Source organism: Siphateles boraxobius, unplaced genomic scaffold, assembly GCF_051911475.1.
Source record: "Siphateles boraxobius isolate OS27281-9 unplaced genomic scaffold, OSU_SipBor_1 7, whole genome shotgun sequence".
NCBI lineage: Eukaryota > Metazoa > Chordata > Actinopteri > Cypriniformes > Leuciscidae > Siphateles > Siphateles boraxobius.
In genome coordinates, this window is record NW_027509197.1 from 23,976,973 (window position 1) to 23,993,034 (window position 16,062).

The 16,062-nt window shown below is 35.5% G+C and overlaps 1 protein-coding gene across 3 annotated transcripts; it reads right to left on the bottom strand.

Moving 5' to 3' along the window:
* Positions 1 to 1,269: 1,269 nt before the first annotated feature.
* Positions 1,270 to 13,629, bottom strand: LOC143723744 (sentrin-specific protease 7). 3 transcript variants are annotated; one of them, XM_077216499.1, is made up of 22 exons: positions 13,480 to 13,626; positions 12,968 to 13,103; positions 12,068 to 12,166; positions 11,195 to 11,298; positions 9,531 to 10,089; positions 8,809 to 9,097; positions 7,760 to 7,795; positions 6,693 to 6,874; positions 6,460 to 6,537; positions 6,255 to 6,288; positions 5,830 to 6,027; positions 5,469 to 5,716; positions 5,086 to 5,222; positions 4,376 to 4,492; positions 3,901 to 4,020; positions 3,685 to 3,777; positions 3,270 to 3,415; positions 3,134 to 3,171; positions 2,995 to 3,038; positions 1,987 to 2,055; positions 1,699 to 1,849; positions 1,270 to 1,592 (listed from the first exon to the last, which is right to left on the bottom strand). In XM_077216499.1, exons 2-22 carry the CDS (start codon positions 13,076 to 13,078, stop codon positions 1,413 to 1,415), a joined length of 3,033 nt encoding a protein of 1,010 aa, XP_077072614.1. In that variant the 5' UTR covers positions 13,079 to 13,103; positions 13,480 to 13,626; the 3' UTR covers positions 1,270 to 1,412. The 3 variants fall into 3 exon arrangements, with proteins under 3 accessions (XP_077072614.1, XP_077072613.1, XP_077072615.1); XM_077216498.1 differs by having other exon boundaries at positions 12,968 to 13,079; positions 13,480 to 13,616; XM_077216500.1 differs by lacking the exon at positions 7,760 to 7,795 and having other exon boundaries at positions 13,480 to 13,629.
* Between the last annotated feature and the right edge of the window lie 2,433 nt (positions 13,630 to 16,062).

Below are 16,062 nucleotides of genomic sequence, written 5' to 3' on the forward strand. Positions count from 1 at the left end.
AAAATATCTGCTGCATTTGAATGCTCAACCTTGTAATTCTGTCCCAATGTTTAGCAGCTCAAGGCTCTTGCTAGTATCAAAATTGTTTGTACGATATTGATACATGGCATAGAGAGCAATGGAATGGAATTGGACCTGCAATCACACGCCATCTCACCAAAAGACTTGACTGACAGGGCTGTCTTAGAGACGGGTGTAATTTCTCAGATACTGTTTTGAGAAATAATTCATTCTAGATTGTTTTAGATGTGGGTCTTTTGAGGAGATGTGACCTTGGGTGTTTTAAATGGCTAAGGCTAAGACAGGATTTGGTAGGTTTAATAACCCCCTGTGCTCTGCTCTCACACTAATTTATCAGCCACAATACAATTACTGTCCAGGAGGTTTAGTGTCTGTGTTCTTAAAAATTAACCACCACAGATAACATACAAGCATACAGTTCATTATTGTATTACTGCTGTTTCTATAGTATGTATACTGTGCATTTTCCATTTTGGTAAAAAAATTTTGGTCTCTCTGGTAGTTTGATCAAATAGTCAGTAAAGAAACAGACTGTGTTGACAACAATTGTTCTTGTTGATATATTCCAAATCATTCGTCACACTTAAAAGGCCCAGTGTGCCTACAGCAAATATAGCAAAAATAGTAATAGTATGGTAGCATGCAATTTCAAAAATAGTCTTCTTGTGGCCTGACTTAAAGGGGTCAAGGGTTGTAAGGAAATGCTAACGGTATTAAAGACCTTGTTGGTACACACACAAAGAAAGATTAAAAATCACTAGGTTTACTGACTTTATACTGGATTGTTTGTCTTTTAAGTAAACAAAGACAAACATTGTACACAGATTGCATCGCTGGGATTATTGGAAGAAGGTGGGTGGTCTGTAAATAAGTCTTATCTGTCTGATTAGCATTAAACCATAGATCCCTGCAGGCACACTCCCTTTTGACAATCCACTTGAGCACAACTAAATGAGTTGGCCAATCAGAAAACTGACTCAAGCCACACCCGACTGCTTAACCAATCATGTGCTAATGGCTGGCTTCTCCTACATTCATTCATCACAACCAAAGCCACTTTTGAGAGAGACCACAATCACATGTACAGAGAACAAACATCCTTGTTTAAAAGGTTCTCGTTTGTTACGTGAAAAGATCAAGGAATATTGATTTCATGCAGTATAACCCCTTTAAAGAAAGTGCTGCTTGTGCTACTTACTTCAAAGACACAGGCTATACAGAAAATATTAGATTAAAAAGGCAAAACTATTTAATTTAATCAACATTTATTTATTTCTAAAGTTTTTACAACAATGTATACAAAAGCATAAAATAATACAAAAGTTTCAAAATCAGCTAATATATATATACATCTACGGTAAAATAATCACATGAATCCAAAAAACTTTACATCACTGAATGACATTTCCATAATCTGTTCTATCTTCTAGAGCTTCATTTCCCAAAGAGCCTTTCTGAAATCTGTATAAGTTTAGGATGAGGTCTCGAATCTCCTCCCGTTTCCCTCGCACCTGTTGCCGTGGAAACCAGCGATCCAATCTCAATGGCAAGTCAAAGTGTAACACAGGGTCCTGAAAAATACACAAACAGCATTGCAGTTGCCTTTGAGGTCAAAACAGATTCTTACACACATTTTTGTATTTGAAAATCCAGAATAAAGAACAAGAGCAAATCTACCTGTAAAAAGCTTTCAGCATATTGTAGCAGGTAAAGGCCACAGTCACTGCTGTTGTCCTGTAAGGGAACCTTACAGTGGGAACCTACCATGTGGTCAACACTAAAGTCACGATAACTACCTCTCTTTGCCAACCACTCCACCTGAAGGTATCTAAAAAATAAAAAAACTCAAAATGAATCGCTTCATGTAAAATATATATATATTTATAGATATATTTATAACAATTATGATAATAACACAACATAAATGTGAGATAGTTGGACTGGTGTCAGGGTGCAAACACTCACTCGCGCAAGAGTTTGAAGATACGTTCATGAACCGACAACTTCAGGGAATCCATTATGAGAATACATGGTCTGAAAATATAGAGAGTAAAATAATTCTCAACATTAAAAATGTTCCGTCACGGTTCTGCCCATTAAATGGCAAAAGCCCGTTAATTAAACATTTCAATTAATTTGTTAATATACAATTTAACACGTTAGCAGTGAAATTTATTTTCTCAAAACTTCCTTGTGAACCCAAAAACAGCTTTTATAGAACCCCAGCTAGGAAAACAGCTCATTTTGGATTTTGTCATATTATAACATAACAGTGCGACGAAAGACCACCTCTGCATAATCAAATCTACATCATTTCTACATCATCGTGTCCTTGGCCCCATTCACTGGCATGATGATGAGATGAAGAGAAGAGAGATACAGGATCACTGGACCAAACTAACATGACCTTCCAAAGGATCCTTATGCTAGGCAAGTGGTTATTTATTTTCAACTATGTGAATGTCTCAATGTAGTGACTCCATTTATAATAAATGACGCTGTATAGACTCTTATTTACATCATGTTTGAACTGTTAGTTATGATGAAAGCATTTGTGAGGGTGCAGAAATCGAGCACTGTATTCATGCGCTGAACAGACAGTCAGTCATTGGCTACAATGCTCATCGCTGCAACCTTTCATGCAACGGGAGTTACAATACAATCAACACTTTTCGCGATTCTTTTGTCACGAAAGCTATAATAGTAAAATTTTTCGAGAGAGTTCAACATATTTATTTCATATGGAAGATGTTAGCCAATCACAGCAGTTTGCCGCGTACACTGAAGTCTCACAGCAGACACGTCCCTTCCAACAGAGAGTTCAAATCAGAGGGCTAAAATCAGGGTTGCAAATGGCCTTTTATTTCTAAATTATGATAATTTTTGATGTAAAAATCATACTAACATTATAAGGGCACCTCAGGAAACATAAAAAAAAATTCAATTCATGACCCTTTAAAATCACACACATACCTTTTACACACAGTGTGTCTTTTGCAGGTATTTTCTGTACAGTTCTACAGAGAGAGAAGCACAAGATTCTGCTATTCCATTATACCAAATGTAATCAAATGCAGATTTCTGACAGTTATTAACATTTATTTTGACTTACGAGAGGATGAGACGTGCTTGATTTTATATGACTGTCATCTAGATTAAGAACAATAGTTTGTGTAGAATCATGAAATAATTATTAAACTAGTAAGCATAAATAGCTTAGTAGTAAAGCATTCAAATAAAAATGTTACCTGTATTTTTGTCTTCATCACTATTAGATCTATTCTCTCCATGTATCTCAGCCTCAGACTCACCCAAACCTTCACTTCCATCCCTCTTCACATACTGCGGCTCTTCTAAGCCGGGGAAACAAATCACCACGAGGTACCAGTGAGCTCTAGAACAAACACCAGACGTGATATAAAATACTTTTAAAAACAATATGATTTACCCAGGTACATTCAAGGCAGGCACATTAAATCTCACAAGTTCCATCATACGCATACAGTCCAGTGAGTAAAAAAAAGCCCATATGTCCATATGAACGCAAACTAATGAACAGAAACTAGTAATTTAAAGTACAAAAATATAAATAAAAACACTGCCCCACAAAAGTAAATATGGCTTAAGTATCCAAACATTGTATTTGTATAGCTAATACTCAACTCTTGATTTACAGGCACAAACAGGAAGTCTTTGTCAAAGATGTCTACATGACGGGTCCATGTCCTCACACGCTGATGCCTTCGGATCTGAGCTCTGATGGCACATATCCATCATAAAAATATATTAATGTATTGTTGCGTAACAAAAACTATTTGTAACAATAAGCAAGAGAGCTATATATATGAACTCTGTGTGTGCTGTGTGACAAATACTCACGGTGTGGTTGTACTGTCCTCATTAGCATTGTCTCTGCGTGTGAGCTGCTTATAGAAAAAACTGCTGAAAACATGAGATCTGTGTACATATGCCCGCGGGGCCTTTTGAACCATAAGATACCTGAAACACACAAATATAAAATACAACATCAGTTTGCGTGTTTGTAGCCGATATTCAAAATAGTATTGGTTGACACTCCTGCTAGCAAGTAAATAAGACATCTTCCGGGTTATGTTGAATTCAGATTAAAGCACCTAAAAATGTAATGCAAAAAAAAAAAGCAAATGGTTGATTATTTTCCACATCATTAAGACGGCATCATGTGTAGGATTTGAGCACAACCAGATCCCAATTAGACCAAATTTTATGCTTATAGTCAAAACTCCCAGTTCTCAACCCCTTTTCTCCCAGAATAACTGTGGAGGATTGGATCTAATTCAACTCCTCTCACTGAAAAATTGTGTCTTAGCCTTACTTGAGGTAGAAGTCGATGATGACATCATTAAGAAACTCGCCGCTGTCTAAACATTCCAGGTCCTCTGTCGTCACGGTGATGGCTCTTTTCGAGGGCGGAGGAGGGAACAGAATCAATCTAAACAGGGAGGAATAGTGGTAAATTAGGACTGAGGTACAGAGAATATGCATAAATATAGGGTTACAATTTTATTCAAGGCAGAGTATGCAATCATTCAAAAGTATTTTTTAAAAGAAATCACTTGTTAAATTCCTGTCACTTTGGATCAAAGTATTGTATAATGTTTCAAAGAAATGCTGTTCTTCTGAACTTTCTATTCATCAAAGAATCTTGAAAAAAAAGTATCTCAGTATTCACAAAAATATTGACAGCACAGCTGTTTTCAACATTGATCAGAACTTTTTCTTGAACACTAAATCAGCATATTAGAATGATTTCTGAAGGATAATGTGACACTGAAGACTGGAGTAATGGCTGCTGAAAATTCAGCTTTGTCATCACAGGAATTACATTTTAAAATATATTCAAATAGAAAGCAGTTATTTTAAATTGTAATAATATTTAATTGTTTTACTCTTTTAACTGTATTTTGGTCAAATAAACTCAGCCTTGGTAAGCACATAAATAATAATAACAATAATGATAAACTTACAGACTCTTTTGAATGAGAGAGTAAATCCCCCTTAAACATTGTTTAAACAAGTTTTCACCTGCGTGCCGGGACAGAGTGTCGGTACGGTGTCCATTCTGCTCCAATTGTAGGTGCCAAGGAAACACTGTATGAACCCTGAGCTTTTCTATGGCACAGAGTGTAGACTGGCTTCAACTGAACATCAGAATCCTGACACTGGAGACACACATTCAATCCATGAAATGTTTATATAAAATGGAAAACATTTTATATAGCCTCCTATAATCAATAATTCTTTCTAAACTACCCACATCAAGCTAAGCTGGAAAACAGATCATCCAAAAACCACGATGGTAACAAAATTACTAACATTAAAAGTGAACTTCAGGGAAGAACTTGCAAACAAAAAGAAAAAAAGCAAACATGCAACATAGATACATAGATGCAACAGTTTGTCTGAACCTTCACAGCAGATACAGCTGTATGTTCAGTGCTGGTTTGCGCATCAATTTTGGGCGTCAGCAGCTGGAGAAGGAGTGTTTCCTGGGAGCTCTGCAGCAGTTTCAGGCTGTCTGGCTGTGTGAGGGGGGACAAGAGGTCCGGGCCGTTCTGCTTCAAAGCCACCATGTCCATTAAAGAGGCCAAGATTGCACTCAAAATACCAGTAACAGGTTCAGCCAAACACATCAACACACATGTACTGCCTTCAGCTGTACACACACAGGAAAACATATATAAAAGGAGAGAGGATAAAAGAAAGTACTGTCATTACTTTCAAAAAAATAAATAATAATACAGTAATCTATAAACGAGTCAGGCTCACCTGGACGTGTGCCTGACTCGATGACAGACAGGTCATTGTGTAGTTGGTGTGCCTCAGCATCAGACAGCCAAAAGAGGAGCAGAGAAGGGGGTGGGGCCTCATCATCCTTAACAAGACCACACCCCCTCAATGTAGGCCCCTCCCACACACTGTATTTGCACACACTAGCGGTTGATATAGAAATTTTCACTGAAGAATCTGAGTAAACAATAATAAAAAACAGACAGATGTTTACAAAAATCTATAAGGTATGTCTTGCATATATATATATATATATATATATATATATATATATATTACCTTGATCTATATTATAATATAAAAAACGATGAAAATCTAAAAATCTACAAAAGTAAATGCTTAAAAATAAGTAATTTATACTTCACCAGATTATTTCTAATCATTTTTGTTTAAAACATGTTTACCTTTCAACGAAATGGTGATCATGTCTGTAGTAATCTGAAAAATAGTATATTAAAAATCAGTGATACTCTAAGATAGACGCTGATTCAAAAACCTTCCTCATACACTTCCTGTTATATTACGTAAAACTTATCTTTATAACTTTCATCAAAATGATTCAGACATATTTGATCACTCCATCCCATCACATAAACATATCGTTCTCACCATCATACTCTCACTGGATGTGACATTAACTCCACCCATGTGAAGGGAAGACAGCTGTAGCTCCATCTCAGCAGAACTCTGACAACGAAAACATACAAACACACATAAGTACCAGTGACCAGTTGCAACACATCCCTTATGTTGAGCTAGATGGTTTGCTATATATAGATGAGCTATATATTTAGTAAACTAACTATATTCTTTTAGTCCAGTATTTAGATTATCATACAAACCTGGGCATACATCTCTGTGGTTTGTGAGTTACACTCAGATGTGTTTTTCTGCTCATAAACTCTTGCTAATTCATCCACTTTACTCATGAATTTTGCACACTCCGGTGGCTGGGTGTTTAAAGCAGAGGCTTCCTCCTCTTCTCTTTCCTCTTCCTCCTCATCCTCTTCACTGGAGAGAACAACTAAGCGAGGTAATGATATAATTATTGTTTTTAAATAATAAAAATACACGGTTTAGAAGTAAAACATGAGGTGGACAACAAATATTTGTTACATCTGTGTAATAATTACGATGTTTTGATATTTTATGAAAATTAATGTCATTTATCAATTACATACACTACTGTTTAAAAGTTTGGAGTGAATTCAATTTTCAAAAATGTCTTATGTTCACCAAGGCAGCATTTATTTGATCAAAAATACAGTGAAACAGTAACATTGTGAAATATCATTACAATTTAAAATAACCGTTTTCTGTAATGGTAAGCTGAATTTTTGGCAGCCATTACGCCAGTCTTCAATGTCACATGATCCTTCAGAAATCATTCTAATATGCTTATTTGGTGCTCAAGAAACATTTCTTATAATAAAAAATGTTGTAAACAGTTGTTCTGCTTAATATTTTTGTTAATAATCCTGTAATATTTTCAGGATGAGGAATAGAAAATTCAAAAGGATGTTTGATGAAAGTTTTTTGATCTATTTAATCCTCACTGGATATATGAACTAATTTCTTTCAAAGAAATAAAATCATACAGACATAAACTTTTGAATGGCAGAGTAAGTCATGACGCAAGGCAAGTTATTTGCTTTAAAATGTTTTATTACAACATATGTAGCTAAACCTTTTTTTTAAACGTTTATTACTATGTACTGTTATTAGGGGTGTGAGTGTACAATACACTCACTTATGTCACGATTGAATACAAATCATGATACTGAACAATATTTTAAGCCAAAATAAAGAAGAGTTTATTTATTGACTTATTATTATTACTTCTACGACATATGGTAAAAAGTTAACAAAAAAATTAACTGTTGTTTAAAATGCTAAATTTTGTATGTACTTGGGGTAGTGAACTTGAATAGACTTGAACTTGGTCCTGGTCCCCAATACACAGGGCAGGGCAATGGTGACACCAGAGAAAAAAAGCAGAAAATGCAGAATTATGTTAGAAACATATGCTTGCACTGCCACTGACTACATATAAATAATGTAGGCCCTTTTTCACTAGTAAAATCAGATATTTGGCATTATTAGGATCCAAGAAAAATATTCCCCCGTTGCATTTTTATACATTATATTAAACATTAGCTATATATAGTAGTTTAATGTAGTGCTTTCACTGAAACTCCGTAAACTTAAATTTTTTTCTCACGCAGTACACATGCAGTCATCGAACACAGCACTCCTGGTGCTCATGGAGCAATGTCCTGTTTCGCACTTACATGGCTAGAATAATCCATTTAAAACACTTAATCATAATCACAAATAATCATACCACTACTACTAAATGCGATACGGTGATTAAAATGATGTTTGCACTTCCACTGAGGAGCCGCTCCAGCACGATGCAATTAATCAAAGTTCTAATCAAAAAGAGTGTCAAATCAAAATTGTCTCCATTTACTCACTCTCATGTTGTTTGCAAGCGTCACACATTTGAACGTCCATGTTTACAACAGTAAGTCCATTGTAACTCTGTTCATCATATAAAGCCATCGTGTCTCTTCATAAGAAATGGATTTGGATTAGACAACTCGATTTAATTATTTTTATGATGCCTTTTTTTTGGGATCTTTTAAGTTTAGAGGAATGTACTTTAAATGAAGGAACAGGAATCTCTCAGGTTTCTTAAATATCTTCATTTGTGTTTGGAAGATAAAAGAAAATCTTATATGTTTGACACGACATGATGACAGAATTTACATTTTTGGGTGAATTATAGCCTACCTTATAAATAGAGTAAGCTGAGTCTTGGATAAATCTCTATCTCGTGATAACTGATTTATATTGTCACATTTTTATATCTCAATATAGAGATATAACAATATATAGTTACACCTCTAATTGGTACATGTTAATGAAAATGATTGCTGAATATTGGGCACTTACTAGGTTCAGATGGGTAGAGTTTAAAGGATTCTATGATGAAGCTCCGCTCCTCTGGACTCCCAGAGGCGGGGTCTGAGTTGGGACCCTGTTCACCTGAGAAGCTATCCATACGACATCTTTTGACTGGGATTTGCCCCTCAGCCCCGACCGAGAGGCGTAACACACTTCCTCTCATCCCTTCCACTTCCTGCACCACCTCTCCATTCTTGCGCAAGTGATTTTCCTCATCTCCTGCAGAATCCTTTGGGGGCTCTTGAGTTTCTCTCATTTCTTGCTTATTGGGTAGATGCTGTAAAATCCAAGGGAGAATCAAAAAGGATGATCTAAAAATAAAATGGTAACGTTTCTAAGTGAATCCTAAGCAGATGTACTTAAGAATATATTATTCTTATATTTTTCTTTGCTAAACATAATAATTGCGATTAATCTCATGATTACTAATATTGAGATAAGATAGTGCAATTAATTTATTTTATAAAACATAATTTATTTATATGGAAACTACCATAATTTATTTTTTCCAGGATTCTCTGATGAATAGAAACCTTTTGTAACATTATAAATGTCTTTACTGTCACTTTTCATTCATTTATTGCATCCTTGCTTAAAGAATTCATTTCTTTCTTTAAAAAAACAAAAACAACATCAACTGACCCCACACTTTCGAATGGCAGTGCACATTAAATGTTCCAACGTCTTTTGTCAAGGTGTACAGGTCTTACCTCACTATCTGATATTTCTTCTCTCAGGCTACCCTGCATTTCTAATGGTGACGAGGGACTGCATACAATTTCCAATCCGGAGGAAAGCGCTTCCTCATGCTGTGGAGATCCTTCAAGAAGTGATACTTCATTCTCTTTAAAGTTAAATAGTTTGTTCTGTTTAGCAAACTGTTCACTAATCTGAAAAGCCTGTGGTGAGTCGCTTTCTCTGGGTGAACAAGAGTTACTTGATACTTCAGGTGAATCCGGGAGTTTCAGTGATGAGTTCAGTTGTTTGGATTGCAGATTTTTGATTTCCTTGTGTAGACATGATTCATTTTCAGTGGATGACTCAGTCGGATAATGGGTTGGTGAAGTGGCATTTGGTTTAGTTGTGTCTGTTCCTCCTTTTTTTGTTAAACTGGATCTCCTCTTTTCTTTAAGCGTGGCTGTTGAGGTGTGATCACTTCGTCTTTTGCTCTTTGATTGGTCTGTCTTTTTGCAAGTCTGCCCACTACATTTTAATCTCTGTCCAATCTCTGTCTGAAGAACATCTTCTAAGACAACTTTAACCTGACGCCTGTGGGAAATAAATCATAAATAATAAACAATCAACAATCAAATTGATATTGCTCAAACACACACACACACACACACACACACACACACACACACACGTAAATATAATAAAACAAATGACAGCCAAATAAAGATCACAAAATATTTTAAATTATATTTGCCCAACAAAATACAGCATAAAAACACTGTAGCTCCTTAACTACAAGACAGACAGTTTAAACACTTGGTACATGCTGCAGAGCTGTTCATTGACTTGTCTTTTTAACTAATGGTACATTAGCCATTTTAACGTATTAGCAGTGTGCAAATGGAATGAAACTGGTCAACATGAACAGATGGTGTGCAAATGATAAGAAAAAAAAAACTTCAGGAGAGTGTAGATGTGCACCATATCATACAAAGCAGGATTTCCCTCTGCTCATTTGAAACAAGAGTCTGATATACTATATTCTAACATTTCTCCCTCCTCAGATGGTTTAATGAAACTAAGCATCAAAAACGGGCAAACAATTATGTGCTCAACAACACAACAGCAATTTAGTACTTTTTGTATTTTTCAAAACCTTATCCAGCAAGCCTATTTTAAGGATCAGAGAGAGGGTGGAACATTACTAACAATAACTTGATTCAAATTATAAGTGGACATCAGGGAAAATAATTCAAAAACTGGCCAAGGAGCCAGTTTTCATAGGAATTTGTTAATGCCAGATAAAAGAACCACTTCAGTTCTAGCAGTACAGTCTTACTGTACCCAAAAATCAACCACAACTGGCTTCAAACAATATGTTGAAGTATGCAAAATGCACTCAATGCATCACTTCCTCTGCTAGGAAACAGGTGTTGGGTAATCAAGAATGTTAAAAAAATATATGTTTAAAACCTCTGAAATTTTAATTCTTGTCAAAATACATGTATTATTGGGTCTTTTGTCTTTTACACATGCAATTGACAGCAAGTCATTCTTTTGTCATTTGTGTGGTTCAAAATGACATAATTCAGATAATGCAATGTAAAAAATACATACAACATAACTAAACGTTTACAGTGAGTGACGAAGAACGGGCTTCACGTTCAGGATCTGAAAGTTAATGTGGTAAGCACGTTACCTTTGGATTTCCTGCCATACTGTATGTTCTTTAATGCCGTTTTTTAGTGATTTGGGATCTGACTGGGAGGATGTACCATTTGAGGCCAGCTGTGTCCAGTGGATCTAACAGTACAAAAAAAAAAACAAAGCCAATCAGAAACTGCAAAACATTAGGAGATATCAGCTTGAATTGTTGACAGAGGTAGTTTACTGGATCAGGAAAACATCTAAAAACAGATAAACACACATTCTATCTTAATTTGCCAAAATAATTCTGTGCTTGGCAACCATATAGCTCTACTAATAAACTATATAACTTGGTGAACATACACACTTGTGTTTTATTATATTGCTGTAGTTTCTGATTTATTAAAGCAATAACACACAAAAGAACTAGAATTATGATTTTCTTACATTATGACCTGGTGAAAAACTCAGATATATTGTCTTTTTTGTTGTTCTCTCTCTCTCTCTCTGATGTTTCAAAGCTAATAAACAAATGATGTGAGAAGCAACTTGAGAATAATTACTTATTTCTGCAGTCAAGGTCAGTTAGACCAGAGAGTTTAGGAAGTCAGATAAGATGTTTCCAATTAAAAATATTTACACTGTTTAATGATAAATGAATATGTATGATTTTCCTGAATAAATACTCTGTTTTGCTCGGAGCTCACTTTTTAGGTCTCTCAGGTATGTTTCGGTAGTAAGAGTCACATATTTGGATCGTGATTTCAGATAAATACATTTGATTTCATTTCTACCATTGAGTTGCCTGACTTTAATTTTAATGGTCAATTTCCACCGCAAATGTCCATAATGTCTAAAATGTCCAAAAAATTTCAAAAAATACACAAACACATATAATGCATCACTTCCTGTCCATCTCATTCACCTTGGAGTGGCTCTTTTTCAGATCTTTAAACATCTCCGTATCTACACACTCATCCTCAGCTGCGGAAACTCTCCTGGGGATCTTAAGGGGACTCTCAGTCTGAGACACATGAAGAGATGGGTTAAACTTTTGATGCAGAGAGATCCAGCCATACAAGCAATAATTATGTCAGACTTATTTAATAAGTAACATTGTATAATGATAAAGACAACAAATTAAGTAAATATGAAAATTATAATAAAAAATAGGTTTAAACAAAAATAAGATTTATCTTATTAAATAGTATATAATGAAATCCAAAGTACTGTATCTAAAAAAATTAAGATTTTGAAGATCTCAGTGTAAAGAAAGAAGGGCCCAAAAGAAATAAGACATTTGCACAATAAAAGAGAAGAAGCCGAAGAAGAGACACCATTTGGAAATAATCAAACATATCGGCGCATTTAGTAGAAAATATATAAATGATTAAAGAAATCAATAACATGTAAAACAATAATAATGCAACGAGGAATATAACAATGATAATTAAATGAATATATAGCTATCAATGACAAGAGATTAATAAGATTCATAAAAGGGAATATTTAATAAAAGACATCAATATAAATTTGAATATAAATAATTGTGCATACACTAACTTGTTTTAAGGTGTCCTTGTTACAGTGTAATAAGTAATAAGTAATTAAGTAATGAGTAATGTTAATTAACAGCATGTACTTACTATAGGGTTAGGATTAGTTGCATGTAATTACACATAATTTACTGTTATTACTACAATAAGTACATGTAACTTAAGTAACAAGGACACTATAAAATAACTTGTTACCGAATGCTTTAGGTGAAAGCACTGAAACACTGTAAACACCTCAATCCTCAATGTTGTTTAAGTCATGGACATACCTGACAGTTGTCACGTTTGATCACAGGTGAGAGAGTCAGAGCTCTCCTCCGGTCCAGAGTAAAATTACAGGAATCCGAAAGAGGACTGTTGCGGTTTTTTTCATGTGGCATTCTCCAAACAGATGTTTCAAGGCCTCTTTGAGATCACAGATAAAGCAGTGAGAAGAATAACAATCAGGAGAGGATAAGAACCCTAATATACTACTTCGTAAATTGTTTTCCTCAATTTTAAGCCGCTCTAGATAAAAACATCTGCTAAATAAATACATTTAAATGTACCGGTGCAACCAGTCCTAGAAAAGCTGAATCAGATTATTTTATCATTAGATGACTTTAACTAATATAGCGAGTCAAAACCCTGCACATTGTGTAACTATTCACATCTGTCAGTGCAGTGAAACAGTCAGCAATTTACATTGATGCACATTAAAAGTGATATTAACTGGCCTGTAGCTAAATACATTGTCCTATTATACCTTCATCCGGATTCAGTGTTTATATATTGCACCTACTTTTTAAGTCCAGGAGTCAGTTTAAGCTGTAGAACATGATTAATGAAGATAATTCAGTTGCTGAACAGAAATTAGCACATGAACATTAGGATTATATTCCTCGATTAAAAACTTCCGCCACTCACAGGAAATCGGGTTCTCTTCTTCTCTTCTCCCCACAAGGTATTGTGCGCCACCCAGCGCCATGGAGGAAATGTTGAGTTAAATATAAACTCGTAAGCTCCTGTTTTCACTGAGGTTGAATCATAGACTGTACTAAAATTAGTAAGTATGGACAAAACAAAAGTATTCGGACACTTAAACAATATGTCTTTGTTTAGCATTTATAACAAATAAACTATGATGTTATATGGAGCTGGTTCTCTCTAAACGCTTTCTCTATTCTCTTTCTTCAAAAGCTTTTATTATGTTGGAAGATGGCAGTAGGGATTTGGTCCCATTCAGACATAAGATCACCAGTGTGTTCAGGGACTGACGAGTCTCACAGTCAGCAATCCAATTCATCCTGTAGGTGTTCAAATGGGGTTCAGGTCTAGACTTTGTTCAGGTTTACATTATCCAGGGTCAGTAGAACATTAGTCTATGCACAGGGACATTGTCATGTTGGAGCAGAAAACAACCGTCCTCAAACTGTATAATAAATATAATATAATATAATATAATATAATATAATATAATATAATATAATATAATGCAAATCTTATTTGCTTTCGTGTTTTGCTTATATTTCTTTTTATAGTTTACATTGTGTGACACAAAATCCTTTCCCTGTCAATATTGTTCACCATGACCATGAGTATTTATCTAAATAACACTTACAATTACAAATCTAAATAACAATACATATTTTCAACTTTCATGTTGTTTAAAATAAATCCTTTGATTACAGAGATCATCTCTAACCCTGGGGAGGAATTATGTCATTGTGATGTCATCTATCTATAAATTACAGGAAAGTCTGTGTCTGTCTGTGTGTCTGTCTGTGTGTCTGTTAATCGCATATCTCTCGAAACCGTTTGTCCGATGGATTTCAAACTTGACGGGTGTCTTGCTATGGGCACGAGTAAGTGCAGTGCCAAGTTTGACGTTGTTTGGATTAGAAATGCAAAAGATATTGTCAAATATATTGGTAAAAGAAGCACACATTGAAGTTGTGGTTTAAAAATAAACATTCTGACATTAGAGAGGGTTGTGGTTTAAAAATTGTGGTTTAAAAATAAACATTCTGTCAGCAAACATTAAGTCAGCTACACTGTTTGCCTCTGAATATTGTAGTTATTCAGAAGTAGTTAGTTGTCAGTAGTTAGTTATACACTCACCTAAAGGATTATTAGGAACACCATACTATATACTGTGTTTGACCCCCTTTCGCCTTCAGAACTGCCTTAATTCTACGTGGCATTGATTCAACAAGGTGCTGAAAGCATTCTTTAGAAATGTTGGCCCATATTGATAGGATAGCATCTTGCAGTTGATGGAGATTTGTGGGATGCACATCCAGGGCACGAAGCTCCCGTTCCACCACATCCCAAAGATGCTCTATTGAGTTGAGATCTGGTGACTGTGGGGGCCATTTTAGTACAGTGAACTCATTGTCATGTTCAAGAAACCAATTTGAAATGATTCGAGCTTTGTGACATGGTGCATTATCCTGCTGGAAGTAGCCATCAGAGTGTGCCAAGAAAACATCCCTCACACCATTACACCACCACCACCAGCCTGCACAGTGGTAACAAGGCATGATGGATCCATGTTCTCATTCTGTTTATGCCAAATTTTGACTCTACCATCTGAATGTCTCAACAGAAATCGAGACTCATCAGACCAGGCAACATTTTTCCAGTCTTCAACTGTCCAATTTTGGTGAGCTCTTGCAAATTGTAGCCTCTTTTTCCTATTTGTAGTGGAGATGAGTGGTACCCGGTGGGGTCTTCTGCTGTTGTAGCCCATCCGCCTCAAGGTTGTGCGTGTTGTGGCTTCACAAATGCTTTGCTGCATACCTCGGTTGTAACGAGTGGTTATTTCAGTCAAAGTTGCTCTTCTATCAGCTTGAATCAGTCGGCCCATTGTCCTCTGACCTCTAGCATCAACAAGGCATTTTCGCCCACAGGACTGCCGCATACTGGATGTGTTTCCCTTTTCACACCATTCTTTGTAAACCCTAGAAATGGTTGTGCATGAAAATCCCAGTAACTGAGCAGATTGTGAAATACTCACACCGTCCCGTCTGGCACCAACAACCATGCCACGCTCAAAATTGCTTAAATCACCTTTCTTTCCCATTCTGTCATTTAGTTTGGAGTTCAGGAGATTGTCTTGACCAGGACCACACCGCTAAATGCATTGAAGCAACTGCCATGTGATTGGTTGATTAGATAATTGCATTAATGAGAAATTGAACAGGTGTTCCTAATAATCCTTTAGGTGAGTGCATAAAATTTTCCATATTTATTGTATGTCATTATGCCAGTATCAGTATTTGCTTTCAACCATGCACAAATAAAAATGTCACTGAACTTTTGCTGTTTAATTGAAACAATGAGCACTCAAACACACCAAACCAACAATTACTAAAAACACACA